The sequence below is a fragment of the Euleptes europaea genome, chromosome 12 (assembly GCF_029931775.1).
Source record: "Euleptes europaea isolate rEulEur1 chromosome 12, rEulEur1.hap1, whole genome shotgun sequence".
Taxonomy (NCBI): domain Eukaryota; kingdom Metazoa; phylum Chordata; class Lepidosauria; order Squamata; family Sphaerodactylidae; genus Euleptes; species Euleptes europaea.
The window spans coordinates 38,123,292-38,141,830 of NC_079323.1; the positions used below are offsets into that span (position 1 = coordinate 38,123,292).

General features: G+C 44.9%; 1 protein-coding gene across 1 annotated transcript in view; it reads left to right on the top strand.

Moving 5' to 3' along the window:
* The first annotated feature begins 7,394 nt into the window (after positions 1-7,394).
* Positions 7,395-18,539, top strand: part of NECTIN3 (nectin cell adhesion molecule 3) — a 74,824-nt gene continuing 63,679 nt past the window's right edge. The window contains exon 1 of the mRNA XM_056858180.1: positions 7,395-7,551. Within this exon, the coding sequence (XP_056714158.1) occupies positions 7,395-7,551 (157 nt within the window). The remainder of the gene's footprint in view (positions 7,552-18,539) is intronic.

Genomic DNA, 18,539 nt, shown 5'->3' on the forward strand with positions numbered 1-18,539 from the left:
TTCGGGTTATAAAGAAGGATAATCAACTCCAAACTTGACAGGGCAGATTTCTTGTTTGGGGGCCAATTTTATTTAGACAAGGCATATCCCACCTACCTAACTGACAAGTACTCAAGTCAATCTTTACCACCACTTGGTTCTTGTAGGTTATCCGGGCTGTGTAACCGTGGTCTTGGTATTTTCTTTCCTCACGTTTCGCCAGCAGCTGTGGCAGCCATCTTCAGAGGAATAACACTGGAGGACAGTGTCTCTTTACCACCACCGTTGGACATGCTCTGTTTAACTGTCAAACTGGAGCAAGTAGGTCTGTTTGTTCATAGGCCACCACTTTAAGCAATTAATCTCTCCTATCTTTCTCCTTGTTATTTTTGTTCTGATCTTTACATAAACAAACAAGTCATCTGGGAAGAGATTTGAAACACCACATTAAAGGCCATTTTTTTAAAAAAAATGTTGCCTATTAACTAAACACTAGACACTTGTGTCTGTGACCTTTTTAATTATGACAAATGGTGACAAAGATAAGTCCATATCATCTAGCATTGTATTATCCATATAAACAAGCAAAATAAAACCATATATTTTTGCTTTCTCAGTACACAGCATTTTCCTTCATTCTTATTGTTTTTCCTTCTCCAACTAGATATGACCTTTCACATACGAAGTATGAATTATTGTGTTACAGTCTGTTATACTTCTTTCACAGTCTTAATTCTATATAGATACAGAGCCTGCCAGAGGCAAAAGGAAGTTATAAGTTCTTCCTTTTTCTTTTTAATAAGTCACTTATATTACAAAACTGAAGTGAGTACCAAAGTCATTTTGAAGCAATATCTAACCATCACTCTAAAGCCATCAAAGTGAGAAAATCAGTTAAGGCTGATGCTTTAGCTTGAATTCACAGGGAAAGAAAATAAACAACAGATGCTTGGGGGGTGGACGTGGATATAAGGAATTAAAATTATACACACTATTACACAACAACTACTGCTGTGTTGATCCCAGAAGATGTGATATTGACTTGCTTAAACGGAAATGAACAAACAGAAAATGTTTTAATGAAATACATAATTATGGCTGCGATCCCCAAAGCATTGACAAATGCAAAGCCCCATCTGAACACAACTCTTGTAACTGGGGGTTATTGAAATAATCAGACGGAGCTGACAATAAGGGCAACTTTCTCTGCTTGTATCACTGGCAAGGAACTATTACAATTGTACTGTCGCATACCAAAGCAACAGGTGACAGCTGTTGTCCGAGGAAACCCCAAGATCTTTCCAGAGCTGGCAAGGTAGAAAGATGTCCAATGACATCTCAGGAGGAGGTTACTCAATGCCAGATGATAGCCAATTGTGGACAGCTCAATAGTAGCTGTAGAATGGATGGCTGTAATGGCTCTCCACTACAATATACGTAACCTAATCCTAAAGGCAAGGGACAGCACTATCCAGATGCTCTGGTTCCTCAATGAGAGGCCTGCATTTTTAACTTCCCAGTCATTATGTGGGTTGCCACTGATCTCCACGCTCCTCAGAGGTGTAGAGACCTCTCATGTTGTGCTGAACATCTCTCCCAAGTTCTCCGGAGAACAAGACACTTTGGGGGGGGGGGGCTCAGTCTCTCACTTCATAACAAGGTTCAAATATTCTGGGAGTGAGAAAGAGATCTAACTTCTTCCTTCTGAGTGCTTCAGAAGCCTGCTGTGAAACGAGAGACTGAAGTGTCCTTTCTTCCAGGATTTCTGTTATATATTCAATAACATGGGAGACAAGCAATATTAGTCCCTGCTACCCAGCATGGTCAGAGACTTCCTTCAATAGCTGAATTCAACAAGAAATTTAAGTAACAAAGTATGCAATGTCTGGTTACAACAAAACATGCTGCAGATCTAGAAATTGCAAAAAAGATAACCATCAAAGATATGAAATGATGAATTGAATGCCCTTCGCATAGGGGCTCTGGTGAAGCTACAAAGTTGACACCAGCTTTTTGAGAGATGTCTTCTACACAGAAAGATGCCAAAAACACCAGATGCATAAGACCTGAGCCAGTATCAAGTACATTCTTAGAATGAATTTCTTGTGCAGAGGACCTCTCAATGTTATATCTGAAAATTTAGTTGTGGTTCAACAATTCCACAGGCTCCACACAACCCCCGTTGATAGAAACTCAGTTACAGTTTCATATTGATCTATTGATTATATATTTTTAAATTGCACCCTAGCTACAAAGGAGTTCATTAGCTAGTCAGGTATAGTGGTTAAAATGGGAGATCCCAGTTTGAATCTTCATTCTGCCATAGAAGCACGCTGGGTGACCTTGAGCCAGTCACACATTCTCAGCTTAATCTACCTCACAGGGCTGTTGTGAGGATAAAACAAAGCAGATAAGAATGATGTAAATGCCATTGGGAGGAAAGGTGGGGTGTAAATGAAGTAAATAAAATAAAAATTAAGGAGCTCAGGGTGGCTGATTCCTCTTTGACCATTGCTTTTCTCTGGAAGCATAGTTTGCATGCTTTGTAATTATTATGATCACATAGATCACAGTTTATCAAAGTGGTCCTCCTCTTCCCATTAAATCCTCATAACAACCCAATTAGATTGGCTATACTGAGAGGTTGTGACTAGCTCAAGACCACCTAATGAACTTCAGGATAGGATGAGGAGTAGTTGAGCCTTACTCTACCCAGCCCCAGTTGAGCATTCTAATCGCTACACACCACACTGGTCTGCTTTAGCTGAACATTGGCACACACAGGACATTGCAGTAACTACCAGGGCAATCATAAGTGTGTTCTCCCAGAAGAAAATCCCATTGACTTCATTGAGACTCAGTCCATAGCAGGTGTGTTTAGGATTGCAGTTTGCCTTAGCAGGATCACGGGATCATGCAGTCCATTAGCTGGATCTCAGCTTTTCCAGTTTAACTGGTTTCTGCATTGGAAGACTGCAGTGACATGCTGCTGACATGGCAAATGAAGCAGCTCAAACAGTTTATGGATTACTCTCTTCACATTATTTTTAGGCAGCACTAATAACTTATATGTTTTTGTAAAGACTTTTGAGGGGGAAAAACACACAGTTTTTGCTATCTTATGGATTAGTAACATAAAAGGAGGCCAACCTGGTATTAGATATTAATCAGTAGTTACACAAACAGCAGGATCCCAATCATGTTGGGTCTTATCATGCTGGTTTTAAAGATTTAAACTGCCGCGGTAGATTTGAGGTTTTACAACTTCCACTGTTTTTGCTAATTTAAATCATTAATTATTTGAATGTATGGTGTAATTTTAAAATATGCATTGTAAGTTGTTGAGAGTGCTAGAAAAAGCGGTACAGCAATATTTTAAATAAAAACAAATGTTTTACTCAGATCTTCTGAGGTCAAAACTGCTTATTCCCAAGTGTGCAAAGGGGTCTGACTCTAAGCTGCACACTTACTTGTACAGTCCAGTGATCATAATGGAACTTTCTTACGAGTAAATATGCATGAGGTCAGTCTGTAAGGATGGGATTCTCCTGATGGTCTTATCAATGACTTTTGATTTTCTCTGGAAGCATAAAATACTTTGCATGCTTTGTAATTATCATGATTGTATGGATCAGTTTATCAAACAGAATAAATCCAATTAAATAAAAGAAAATGAAAAGCCGTGTAAGGGGAAATAAAAAGCTTTTATTAAGGGCAATCAAAATGGCACAAGTTTTCAAGTTCACACTGTTTTATATCATTTTAGTTGTCCTTAAAAATGATTATGTGGCTTTTAAAAAAAAATCTTTTGACCAACACTGCTCCCAGGAACCTATGGCAGTTAAGTAGCTTTAGCTCATAGTTCTGAAACAGATTTTTTTAAAAACCTGATTGAGAATCCATACTTGCCTGTCAATAAGATTTGGATCAAAATAGGATGCAGGTAAGACAAGGAAGTTAATAGTAACTCAATTTGCAGCCATCTCATGATTTGAGCTGTAGCTTTTGCTACAGATTGAAATTATGGGGACTCTCCCTAGCTCTTCACACCAGAGATTACTCTTCAGGAGCTTCAAATTCCACCTTTTGTCTTTCAAGCACAGCATGTTCCAAACAGGCAGGATAGACGGATGCAGCTTGACGTCAAGCTGCTTCTGTTAAAAGGCATTTTCTTCTTGTCTAGCTATGGCCCTTTTTGCTCAATCTTGAGTCATAATTTTGACAGAATTGTTTAGTTTCATAATACCATACTTTTAAGAATTTAAGAGGCAACCTGCTGTAACAGACCAAGTGCCTGATCTAGCATTCAGTTTCCAACAGTGTTCAGCATGAGGAATGTATATGTGAAATAGCCTTATCCTAAGTCAGATGACTGGTCTCTCTTGCTCAGTATTGTCTACTCTGACTGGCAGCAGCTTTTCAAAATCTCAGGAAGAGACACTTGAATCTTTCCCTGCTACTTGAAATCTGTCTACTAAATAAATCAATTTATTTATATACTCCACCTCTCTCCCTAATGGGAACTCAGAGAGGCTTACATCATTCTGCTCCATTTTATCCTCACAACAATCCTGTGAGGTAAGTTAGACCAAGCTTGTGTGTTTGGCCAACGATCATCCAGCATGCTTTCATGGCAGAGTGGAGAGTTGAATATGGGTCTCCCAGATCCTAGACTGACGCTCTAACCACTACATCACACTGGCTCCAAGTTAAGGCTTGAACCTAGAAGCTTCTGTAGACAAAGCACATGGGCTCTGCTATGAAACCTGCTCTGAAATGCCTCTGGGTAGTGTACATGCTGAGTGTGAAAGCCACAGTCCTCCTGCAACTATAATTTAGGGATATAAAGCCTATGGGTTGGGTCCAGACTAAATTGGCTGTTTCCACTTGTTCCCACTACCACTGAAGACATCCCTCATGAGGGTCCTCTGTCCCACAGGAGCAGCAATTTATGGAGAGTGGTAGCAGGGGAAGAAACCTCTGCTGATGCTCATAGGTTTCCTCTAACTACCATGCCTAACCGGCTTTGACAGACCCACATCATCCATGAATTTGTCTAACAGCAGCCTTCAAGGCTGCCAACCCAAGCACACTAATTAAGAAGTACAACTGAAATCAGCAGGACCCTAGTTCTAAGTACACATGTTGAGAGTTAGGTAGTAAATGAGGTAGCAGTAATATCTTTTGTCTTCTGTTTGCACCTTTGAAAAATGAGCTTGCCAAGCTGTACAGACACCTGATAATAGGATCACTGAAGTATGAAAGTGACATAATGTTGTATAGACAAATGGCCCAGTCCTGGAGACACGTTTTGCAAAACACACTTATTTTGAATGTTTCTGACTCTCTCTGCAAATCTACGAGGCAAGTGTTTCTAATGTATGCCAACATGTTCAAGTCTCTGCAGATCCAGTGAAACAGGTATGCACCGTGCTGAAGCAATTAAAATTATCTAAAACTACGATGACACTTAAAATGCAACTCAAAACTTAACATAAAGTTAATTCATGATAATTAAGCTATGCCTTTTCACATAATTGGAAACTTACTCCTTACTTGATAAGACTATGTGGTCAAAAGTGCCACTATGATATTCCTTGATGTTTATATATTCTTTTTGTGAAACATCCTCAAAAGCCTTTGAATCTTTATCTAAAGTCAGAGCTCCTACAATTGTTTTACACTGACACTTCGAAGTGTTCTCAAGAAGGCGCTGAACCCTTCAATACTGCTTGCCATCGGCGTCAAAAGGACCTCAGGGAATAGAGTCAGGAGCAGGCGATTAATATGTGCTGGCTCCTTTGTACCAAGCAGGCAGGGCTCGTTCATAAACATCCTTCCTTCATCTCCAAGCCCATTCTTTGTTAAAGAGATCTGATTGGCTAAGAGGATTAGAAACATGAGATAACAGCTTTTCACCGATGCCAGAGATGCTTCCACAGTGCGGTAGCAATTGAGCCTTGATGCCATCCCACATCTTTAATGGATTGCGGGGAATGAATTTTGTTGCGGTCTTACTGGCAGAGAACAAAACGTCCACCTCACAAAACAATCACAGCAAGGGGTGCAACCTTGGCTCACAAGTTACGTTTCCCCCCCCCCTGAGGTTGCAATGTGTACGCAAGGAGGATTGCACCCTCACTACCTCTGCTATCCCCCCTCTCTCCAAATTTCTCTGTCCAGCGGATAGACAATGTGCAGTAGACAAGCCAGGATTCCCCCCCAGGGATTAGGCTGGCAAAGCAACAGTGACTGAATGGTCCAGTACTTGGTCGCCTCATCTAACTTCATCAGGTTGACCGCATCCTTTCCTCTTCCTTCCAAAGCATTGCTTCTTTTCGGCCAGGACCGAAAACACTAGAATTCCTTTCTAGTTATTTCAGTTTGTTTCCCCTTGCCAACTTCTAGCACCAGTTTCTACAGAGAGAGAGAAAGAAAGAAAGAGAGAAATCCCTGGTGGTGTTTAACCGTCACCTGCTGCATTCTTAAGCCTCTTCCAGCTCTTGGGCGACTCTTTGAAGCCAATGTCACGACTAGATGAGGAGGAAGGTTCTTGCCCATGGCTGCAAGAGGAACGCCCCTCTCGGCGGTCCTCGCTTCTTTCTTGCTCGCTTGCTGTGCTCGTAGAGTCCTGTACGTGCCTCTTCCAGCTCGTCCGAGGAGACGACACGGGTTCTTGAAGGTCCTAGTGTGGCAAGAGAAACAAGGGGCTTTTAAAAAAAATACACGTGCGGCGCGTCAAGCGAAGTCTCACTTTTTACTAAGGGCAAGTCGGGGGAGGTTAATAATATCCAGAGTCGATCAGAAAGGCGGTAAGAGCCAAGAAGTCAAGGCGATGGGAAGGGAAGGCGGAGAAGGGAAACGATGGCAGAGGAAAGGCAAATCGATCACGGCTAGAAACAAAAGAGAAAGAAAAGGAGAGAGATTTAAAGTGTAAAAAGCAGAGAGTAAGAAGCATTGATTTCCCTCCTCCCCCTCGTTGGGCTACTGCAAGTGGGGAAGGGGAGGGGGAGGAGCGGGACGTACCAAGAACTCTCGGGAGGGGGGGAAAGAAGGGAAAGGGACGGCGACCCCCCCCCTCCCCGAGGCGTCCCCGCTTCCCACGAGGGGTCCCGTCGCCCCCGGCGGGTCCAGCCAGCCCCTCGGGGAAGGCTGCGAGGAAGCCCGAACGGCGTGTCGGCGAGAGGGGAGGGGGCGTGTCCGTCCCTGTCCCCCCCTCCTCTCCAGGGCGGGATGGTGCGCCCCGTTCCTTTGCAAGGAGGGAGGGAGGGAGGGGCGGCGGGCGCGGCGCCTCCCCGCACAGTGACACACGGACCCGGCGCTGGGAAGGGAAGGCGGCGGCGGCGGGTTGCGGAGGGAGCTCTCGGGAGTCGCGGCGGCGGCTGCTGCTGCTGGCCGGGAGCGGAGCCTCCAGCATGGCCGGGCCCGTCGAGGCGGCCGCTGCTCCCCCCGGCCGCCTCTTCCCCTCCTCTTTCGCCGGGCGCCGGCGCCGCTGCTGCCGCCGCCGCCCGGCTCTGCCCGCCTTGCCCGGGCTGCTGTCGCTGGGCTTGCTCCTCTCCCGCGTCTGCTGCGGTGAGTCGCCGGGAAACTTTCGGGGCTGGCGGGGCGGGGGGGGGGAAGGGGAGAAAGGCGGCGGCGGCTCTCCGGAGCGAACCAGTCCCCGGAGCCTGTCGGAGGGGCCGCGGCGGCGGTGGGTGGGAGTGAGGGAGGCGGGTGGGAGTGAGGGAGGCGGGCGGGACTTCGGGGGAAAAGTTTTCGCCGCGGCTCCGTGAGGGAAGTTCGCGTTTTCGAAAGGGGGCGGGGTGGGCCCGCCGGAGGAGGGGGAGCGCCTCCCGCCACGGAGGGCCGAAAGAGACGGGGTTTTTTTTGAGGGGGGGGGAAGCGAGGCCCACCTTTTATTCTCACCACCCCCACGACGGCGGCTTCGTTATTGCCCACTCATGGGGCGGGGGAGAGGAGGTGGAGCGCGGCCCCGAGCCCGGTCCCTCAGGAGCGGCTTGACTCCGGGGCAAGAGCGGGTGGGGCGGCCGTTGGTGGCTACTCCTGGGCGCGCCTGCGGCCCTGTTTTTGAGGCGAGGGGGGAGGGGGGCGGCCGGTGACGGGTGGAAGGGCTTGAGGGAAGGAGGGACGCCGGGGGTGGGGGAGGGGGGAGAGAGGCGCGTGGCGGGGCTCTGAGGTGCCGGAGAGGGTGCGCGCGCACCTGCCCGCCTGCCTCTCCTGCAGGGCTCCCTTGCCGGAGTCTTAAACTAACCCCGAATTCGGGGGGGGGGGGAGAGGAGAAGTTCCCTCGCGCGCTGAGAGTCTTCGGCCACTTGTGCGCGGCAGGCTATGCCCCCTTTCTAGAGGCGCGTCTGAATTCTCAAAATTCAAAAATAAGCCCCCCGTCCCACCCCCGTGCAGAGTTTTGAGAATTTAGACGGCGGGGGGGGGGGAGGAAATGCGCATCTGTAGAGCAGCGACTCCAAGGGCCATTTATGCATGGGAGGTTTTGCCTTGGATTTGCCTCTCTCTCTCGGTGCACGTTTTCCCCATCTGAGTTCTCAAAACTCCAAAATAAGCCCCCCCCCATGCAGAGTTTTGAGAATTTGGATGGGGAAAATGTGCAGCAAATCCAAGGCAAACCTCCCATGGATAAATGGCCCAAGGCGAAACCTCCCGTGCAGAAATGGCCTCGGAGAAGCTGCTTCCGTGATTATTGCGGCGGCTGTTCTTGATTATTGCGGCTGTTATTGTGATCTGGGCGACTCGGCTGAGGCGCGCGCGGGTTCCCGGGCACACAGTTCGTGTTCTCTCCGAGGCCGTTTGTGCACGGGAGGGTTTTGCCTTGGGTTGGCCACTCTGTGGATGGGCATCCCCCCCCCCCCCCGATTCTCAAAACTCGGGCCATTTATGCACGGGAGGTTTTGCCTGGGAGTTGCTATTCTCTCCCCCCCCCCACCTCGGTCCGTATTCTCAAAACTCAATAACAAGCCCCCATGCAGAGTTTTGAGATGGGGGGGGAAGTGCATCTCTGTGTGTGTAAAGTTCCGACTTATGGCGACCCCTTTTTGGGGTTTTCATGGCAAGAGACTAACAGAGGTGGTTTGCCAGTGCCTTCCTTTGCACAGCAGCCCTGGTATTCCTTGGTGGTCTCCCATCCAAATACTAATCAGGGCTGACCCTGCTTAGCTTCTGAGATCTGATGAGATCAGGCTAGCCTGGGCCATCCAGGTCAGGGCAAAGTGCATCTAGAGAGTGGCAAAACCGCCCATGAATAAATGGCCCCGAAAATAAGCCCCCGTGCAGAGTTTTGAGAATTCGGATGGGGGGAAAATGTGCATGTCGAGAGTAGCAAATCCAAGGCAAAACCTCCCAGGCATGAATGATCTCCGTCTCTCTCTCTCTCTGTTTCTGTCTTGTGGGCCTGTGTGGTCTCTCGCGTGTACGAAGGAAGCGCTCCCCCCCCCTCCCGGCGTGCGGGCGGAGGCGAAGCGCGTCTCTCTCCCCCCCCCCCGCCTTGTTGTGTTTTGTTGTGGGCGCTGTTGCTGGGAGTTGGGAAGCTGTTGGGATTCCACTTGTCACCGGAGCCGCTGCCGGAGACCGTTACGTCCAGCATTCCGCGAGCGGTGATGGGCAGGGCGGGCTGGAGGCTGCCTCGCTGTCTCGGCTGATGACGGGGCAGCGGTGATTTGTGGGGTGGACAGGCGGATGTCATTATGCAGCCGGCCGCCGCCCTTTTCAACATACGCCCTCCCTGTCTCAAGCGCCTTTCCCGCTGGTGGTGGGGACCCCTGACTCCAAAAACAACTTGTGTTATCTTGCTAGAACTGGTTGATAGCCAATCTGATGTGTGCGTGGCAATCTTACAGCTGTTCTTTGGGTCTTGATTAGTTGTAGTAGAAAAGAGCAAGAATCCAGTAGCACCTTAAAGACTAACAAAAATATTTTCTGGCAGGGTATGAGCTTTCGTGAGCCACAGCTCACTTCTTCAGAATTGATTAGTTGTGTATCTTTAATTCTCTGCCTGCCCTCGGGAATCTGCTCAGTTAATTTTGTAGTCCCTGACCATATTTTCCTGGGAGTAAGATCCATTGAGTTCGATCCCAACGGAAGTTGGTTTCAGGTAGCTGCCTCAAGGTTGACTCAGCCTTCCATCCTTCTGAGGTTGGTAAAATGAGGACCCAGCTTGCTGGGGGTAAAGGGAAGACGACCGGGGAAGGCATGGCAAACCACCCTGTAAAACAAAAGTCTGCCTCGTAAACGGGATGTGACGTCCCCCCATGGGTCAGGAATGACCCCGTGCTTGCACAGGGGACCTTTACCTTTAAGATCCATTGAATACAGTGGGACTTACTTCTGAACAGACCTGTTTAGGCTTGCTCCTTTAGTCACTTGTGTGGTATTGGGTAGAAAGGAAGTCATTACCATGTTGGCAGGTGGCAAGGAGAGCTGTTGGAAGCCTGAAGAATAAATAGAAATGCTGTGGTTCTCTTTATGGGAAGGCTGAGGAAGTGGCTTGGTATGGACTGGTCATTGGAAATCTCACACTTGGGATCATCAGTGTTTGCATGTCAGCTCAGTATTATTGCTGCTTCAGTCTTGTACAGCTGGATTCTGTGCAGAGTCATTCACAAGTAAACGTCCCCAAGTAAGCATGCATAGATAAGGCTGCTGCTAAATATATAATATATTGACGTGATTTCTTTGTCAAAGCATTGGCTGTAGTTGATAGCCATTTAAGGTAACACACAAGTGCTAATGCAAAGCCATTTTTTCATACCTCTTCAAGTGATATAAAAATTTCTCTTATGTATTTGAAGTTCCATGCAGGAAATAAAATTAAGTCATGGGGGAGCGAGTATTTTGCCATTGCAGCCATTGAACAGAGATTCTTTCAATGAATCATACATCCCCCAGGTTTCATACATAATTAGAAAATACATACCGGTATATCTTTGTAGTACTTGACAAGATATGAAATGCTTTGTAACTTTTATTTCATGTTATTGAACTTCACTGTTAGTGTCTTCTTCTTAGGGTGTATCTAATGAGATGCTAAAAGGTATGTGATGATTCTTCCTAGTGCTTCTAAAATGTAAGTAGCAGCTGGGTAGTGTGCACTGTGCATTGGGAAATAAGGGGTTTAACCACCTTTGCATGATTTCACCAATCAAAACTCTTGTTCCAGTCCGTTGCTAACCCTGGAAACAAAAAATGACATGCAAAGAGAGGCTGTCTGCCTTTTTCCCTTTCAGAGCTAAGTATAGTGGTATATAGGTTTCTGTCAGAGGTACTCCATCTCCTGACAGTTAAGGTTGTAAGCTCTCTACAAATTGTGACCAGTGTGGTCAAATTAAAACAAACAAACAAACAAAAAAAACCCTTGCTTAAACAGTGCGCTGGTGTTCTTGATAGCTCAAAAAACAAACAAACAAACCCCACTGAGGACTCGTGTACACTCTTGCATTGTTTCTTCGCCACTTTCTCCCATCTCTGTCTACTGGTTGCTACGTTCTTGAGGTACCTAAAAAACTTACATTTCGTGGTGAGCAATTTACAGATGTGAGGTCTGTCCCTTACAGTTACCTGACCTATTGTTTGCGGGCAAACTATTGCAGTTAGGAATAATTTGTTCATGCTTATTTGCACAATGCTTTGCTTGGCTGTTGTCTCCCCCAAAACAATTTCTGTTCACCCTTGGGGATGATTTCTTCACAGCCAGGAACTTTTTATTTTGGCAGTGGGTTTTGTCTCTTACATTTCTCTGCACACCTCCCTGGTTTAGACAATTTCATTTCGAGTTCTTAATCTGATAGCTGAGTTTATCCAAGTTTATAGACTATATAGTTGATTGAAATTGACATGGCTTTCTTGGTAACTGAATTTTTTTATTTTCTACACATTGGGTGAACATTTTGTCCTTTCTTACTTTTGAGGAACTCGGCTCAGAACTTAGCATCCTCAAAGGTTTGTTGACCCAGGTTTTTCTTAGCCATGTGGGTATGAACCCTTGGGATAAGAACCAAAAGTGGTTGGTGGGTTCTGGCTGAGAGGGTGGCTAACTTTGCTGTTTTTTAAAAAGGCATTCCATGGCAACCCATGGCATAGTAATCAAGCATTTACAATCAATTACCCGGCTGCCATGCCAAATGTTGCCACTACACAGATACAATGCTGTGTGCAAGCAAGTATTCAAGTGATCAAACAAGAAGCTTGACTTGACAAAAAGTAGGTAGCCTGTACAAGGTACATTCAAATGTCAATTGTAATTTTTGCTAAGTTCTCAGCATAGTTTCTGTTGTCAAAACTGCACCGAGGAGAAAGAGTTATACCCATTCTGCTCCATGGCCCTGATCTGAGTGTAAAGCTTGTGCAGCTGCTATTTGCCTTTAAAAGATGTTGAGAAGATTCAGCCATAGTTTTCCCATTTAGGTAGACTTTCAAATACTTAGGTAGACTCTCATTTAAGTAGACTCAAATACTTCTTATTTCTGATAACAGTGTGTCTCATTCAGATAATTCACATTCAGATAGTGTCTGGCAGACACTAACTTGGTTTGATTGCTGTGTTCGTGTACAGTCAGAGGCTTCCTTGTTTGAGAAGCTGCAAGCAGAAATCTAGTTGCCTATGTCAGTGCCCTAATCCAGGTGACTTGACAAATTGGAGGCTTCTGCCTCTCCACAAACAGGGATTCTAAGATGGGGTTAAACTATGGTTTATATTTCAGTGTGATCTGTGTTGCAGAAGTGAGGAGGGAGTGTGGTACATAAGCATGGTAAAGACTTTTTTCATGCTGTCACAGACACCTGACATCTGAATGTGGCCTGTAGAGGTGCACCACATTCTTTGCAGCACAGACCTAAAATGCTCTGAGCATTCTACAAATTTGCCACTGAATGATGACGTTAGAATTAAACTTTACTAATCTTCTTCCCTCTTTCTTTAGAAAGATGTTTGAAGATTTTATTTTCACCTCTGAATACTTGGCACCTAGTTGCTTTATTGATAACTGGACTACGCATAACACACACTAGTCCTGTGCCACTGGATAAGCATAAGATGATGAACCTATTGTTCCTTGTGCCAGACTTGAAAAAACATAAAGCTGAGAGTAACACTATCTACATCTATTCCAGTTTTTTTTAGAAGAATATTGCATACAACCACATCAAATAAACTTTGCTGAAGTTCAAGTAATGCTGTATTAATTGTGTCTTTTCATTTTTTGTAACGGTTATCCTGTCAGAAAGGGAGACTGAAGTTTTTAACTGTTAATTACTGCAAAATTCCATGCTGCAAAATTCCATGCACAATGAAATTGGAGGGAAATTTTGGGTTGGAACAGATTCTTCTTTGGAAGCTAGGAGAGACTTGCTGGGCTTTCTTGAGAGTTCTGGCAGATCTCCTTATTGTCCATAGGTCATATTAGGACTTTCAAGCCTGACTACTTCGTCCTGCAGCAACATTTGGAAGCAGGCAGAATTCAGCTTTCATCATGAGGACTGGACCATTTCTGCTGTCCTCATGGAATCATCTGAAGGAGTGAAGGGAGGCATTATTGTATTGTTGTGTGGCCTGCCTGGATTCTTCCATGTATGCGTAGGAGATTCCAGGGTCATGCTGATGGAAAGTGTTTTTACATATGTGTCCTGGATACTTCTATATGCATATAGTTTGTTGAATTCTTGGTTTCCAAGCAAGGCACACAGCGTACATGGTCCTGCCTGCTTGCCACATCTCCTGGTTGAGATAATAAATTTTGTAGTTCATGCATGCAGGCCCAGCCTTATGTGCAATGATGACTTCATACTCATGAAAAACTAGTGGTAGAGTTAGCATGGCTGGTAGACTCTTCTGTACCAACCTGAACAATTAAGAATTTCGTATCCTTCATCACTTCTACCTCCACTTTGATTTCATATGAGATAGGAGTTTCACTTGATTTTTGAGGATTTTCTGGTTGACAAGGTTGGTTCACCTGTTGGAGCCCTGGGTGACCTGTGGAATATGGAGATGACCCAGACTGTGGGCATAATTGTCCTTGTGTATTGTCTCTCCTTCCGTGGGTCTGGAATGCCTCAGTCAGAATATCCTTTGGTGTAAAGAGGAGCTTTGGATGGACGGATGGTTTGAGTATAAGGTGAAATCACATTATCATGCCCACAATCCAAGACTCTAAACAGCTTGCAGACGTGGTGCCTGAAGGACTCTGTCCTCCCATACTATCCAGCCCATGAATTAAGATCTGCCTCTGAAGCCCTGTTCTCTGTGCCCCCACATTCAGAGGTGAGGTGAGTGGCAAGTAGAGATGACATTTTCTGTGGTGGTGACAATTAACCACTGGAATGCCAACCCCTGTGAGACACGCCTGGTATCTACTTTTTTTTAAAGGGTTTTATTCTTATCAGCTTTTAATGGTCCGCTTTTGTTTCATGCATAGTTTTTATGCTGTTTATGTTGCATGGCTTGTTTTTAAATGGCTTGTTTTATATTGTGGTTTTTAACTGGCTGCCTCGAGCAGAACTCTGAAGAGGCTGCATAGAAATGGCTTGTTTTATATTGTAGTTTTTAACCATATTTTCCACAGTAAAAACAGGCACAAAGAATTCATTGTTTCTTTGTCATTTCCACATTATCCTTAAGCAGTCCTCTTGTTACTTTGTTATCTAATGGTCCAACTGCCATCCTTGCTGGCTTCCTACTCCTAACATAGTTGAAGAAATTATTTGTCTTAATGTTTTTAGAAATCACTAAAAGAAGCAGGGAAAAGGGAAGTTGTGGGGGCTTCTAGGGGAGTGAGGGAAGGAAGGATGGATGGAAGAGAAAGCCACAGATGGAATTAAGAAAGGTAGGTGGGAGTGAAGGAAGCAGGGAAACGGAAGAAGCTGCAGGGGTTGCAAGGGGGAGGAAAGGAAGGAAAGTGGAGATAGGGTGGGGAGGTAGCTTCTTCTTATGGGTCCCTTGTTTGGCTAATTTTGAGTAGATGACCATGGGGGAATAGTCACTGCAGGCTTAGATATTGTCAAACATTTATAAACCCAAGTGTGCACATGTTTAGGTAGTTCTCCACCTTTTAAATTGTGCCATCTGGTAGCAAAGATTATATTTTAAGACGAGCTAAAGGGGCACAGTTACACATAGTTTTCAGTTGTCTCATCTAAAATATGTGGGTAATACTGACAACTTAAGGTTGTTCAATGAATTGCTGGCATATTATATGTGAAGTAGTTTGAACTTACTAAATTGTCTTATAAATGACAACTTGTTCTTACTGTGCTTTATAAAGTTTTTAGGTGCTTTTGAGTGACTTAGAAGATAGTGGGATATTTCACATAAAATACAAAACAATTATTTAATGGTGTAGGAATGCTTTGTTCTCAGGCACTTCTTCCATCTTTTGCATTATTACAGTTTATGAGCAACTTCCAGTTTGTCATAGCCTAATATAATCCATGGTGTGTTATGAATTTATAAAACTTGTCTTTAAAGGTTGCATGAATAAACTGGGGCAGTGATGCAGTTGGATAAATGAGTGGAACACAAGTAAATGGAAACTCAAAGCAAATGGGACTGAACACATGAGCATGCATTATCATACCTACTTAGTGGTGACACAGCAAGCTCACTTTTCACTCACCATTGAATCAGCATAATGCAGAACTTTTCTGAGTTGTGAGGGGGCTCTTATCCCAGGCCTGTTGACTCTTGTGCAGTTGTTTTAAAGATAAAATTGCTCATATTTGCTGTGACTGAAATGCTATGGTTGGGTCAGTTAGAAATCAGAATGGCACTGGATCACAGCCTGGTCCTAACTGTATGAATGGCTTTCATGTGGTGAGGCCTAATGAAGGAGATAAGTTGCTTAGAAGTGTGTGGCCCACCACACCTAAGCCTAGACCCTTACCCTTTATGGTTGTTGGTAGCAAGTACTGTTGGGTTGGTCGTGGATCTAGGAAGTAATAAGCACTTCTCTGTGGAGGATGTAGTTCTGGCCACTTAGGCAGTCATGTGACTTCTGAAGAGGCCATCCCTGGACTTGGTGACCTAACTAACTGCTCCATGATGGCCACTATTCCTTTTTTGGACAAGGTACTAATGTGGATGGTGGTTTTGCAGCTTGGAGGACTTTGATTATCTAGACCAATTTCCATTAGGATTCAGGTCTGTATTAAGGAAGGAAACTGCCTTGGTTGCACTGACTAATGATCTCTGAGAGTGACGGTGTGAATGTGTCCTGGATCTCTTGGCAGCTTTCAATACAATCAGCTATGGTATCCTTCTGGAGAGGTTGGTTGGGTTGAGAGTAGGGGTCACCATACTTCTTTGGTTCCACTGAACTTGACTGGCTGATTCCCAAGATGATGATGGGAGGCCCCATAGCAGTTACACTATTGGATCACACAGGGATCTCCTTATCTATCCCCCATACCATTTAATATCTGTAAGAAACCAGTGGGAGAGATGATCAGGAGATTTGGAGTAAGATACCACCAGTAAGTGGTTGACACCCAGCTTTGTTTTTCCTTAACAGCTGAATTGGGTGGGTGCTTAGAAGTCCTGAACAGGTGCTTGGAAAAGGTAATGGGGTAGGTGAAACCCAATAAACCAAAGCTGAATTCCAACAGAACTGAATTGCTGTTGGTCAATGACAAAACTACTTGAAGACTGATGAGTTAGTGTGTCTTGGAAGAGCTTGCCCTTCCTCTGAAAGAGCAGGTCCATAGTTTGGGGGTGCTGCTGGTTGCTGTCTTAAGGTTAAAGGCCTATGTTTCTTCTGTGGCACACTTTATCAGCATCAGCTGATACGCCAGCTTTGTCAGCCTTGAAAAGTGTGATCTGGCCATGATGATCCATGCTCTGTCATCTGTGTTTAATAACTGTAATGCTTTCTATATGATTCTGGCTTTGGAAACTGTCTGGAAAATTTAGCTGATTCAGAATGTGGAAGCCACTGTCTGGGGTGGAATGCAGGAATCGTATTGTCTTTGTCCTGAAAGATCTGCACTGGCTGGGCTCTAATTCTAACATTTTGGGCTCTAAATGGCTTGGGGCTAGGGTTCTTGAAGGTCCATCTCCTTCTTTACTGTCTAGCCTGCCAGTTAAGATCTGCTTCCAAAGCCCTGCACTGTGTCCTCTACCTTCAGAGGTGAGGTGGGTGGCAACCAGAGATGGGGCTTTTTCAGTGATGGCACCTTGCCTGTGGAATGGACCTTGCTTAGAGGCTCACGGGGGCTTAGCCTATGTTCTTCTGGCGCCAGACTAAAACATAGTTTTTACTCATGCTTTTACTTAAGGGGTGGTTCTTTTCTTTTCTTTTTTTAATTGTGTTGGTCTGCTTCTAGTCTGAAAATAATTCATGAGGTTTTTTTTAACTGCTAAATGTTTTATGATGTTTTTATGCTCTGATGGGGTTTTAATAGCTTATTAATTGTTAATGGCTTTTATGGTATGTTATGTTTTTATTATAGTTTAATTTGTAAGATGCCTTGAGCAGCCTCTCTGGCGCAGCAGCACAGATATTGAATAAATAAATGAAGAATAATGTATTATCATTTGTTCATCTAGTGTATCCTTTGTAGTTGCCGAATGCCTCAGGATCACTTGAGTAACTTGTCAGAAGACCCTGCTAGGGCAGCAATGAAGTAACTACACCACTGATATTTGATTCCCATGACTAAGCAATGAAATGGCAGATGAGGGCGATAGAACGACTGCCCAAACTGGTAGTGCATAATGCACGCTATCCTTCTTTGGAAACAAACTAGGAAAATGCCTTCAACACCAACTTGCACAATGGCCAAGCAGGACATATTCTACAAGCACTCAACAAACCCCAGGTCACCATGGCAACTAGAAATTTAATTGTGGCTTTTAGTATTTTTAGGAATAACCTTTTGAAAAGTTTTTATTAGGACAACATCCAAGGGCACCCCATATTATAACAGGGTATGTAATATTCAACATGGCTCCATCTGCAGATACATAAATCCACAGTTTGGTATCAAATAGACACAAAAAGATATTTCTACATGCCAGGTTGGCACAAAAATCCTAAAAGTTAAAAAAAAGTTTGTTTTTTACAAAAGATCCAAAGAGGGAACACTTGTCTGTGCAAGCACACACAACTGTTCTTCAGAGGCAGGTTGTGCCGGAGGAGGAGGGTATGGGAGAATGAGCAGAAGCCACTACCCTCTGCCCCCCCCCCAGCCTCTGAAGTGGCAAAAGTGAAGAGGGGTGGAGGAGGAGATGCAGGAACTGAAGCCCTCACTGCTGCTGAGGTGTCAATACTTCCCCCATCTGAGGCAGCAATTCTTGAGGAGGAGGAAGAAGAAGAGTTGGTTTTTATACCCCACTTTTCTCTACCTTAAGGAGTCTCAAAGCAATTTACAATCACAATCCCTTTCTCTCCCCATAAACAGGCACCTTGTGAGGTAGGTGAGGCTGAGAGAGTTCTGAGAGAACTGTGACTGGCTCAAGGTCACCCAGGAGGCTTCACGTGGAGGAGTGGGGAATCAAACCTGGTTCTCCAGTTTAGAGTCTGCTGTTCTTAATAACTACTCCACACTGTAGACAGTGTAGT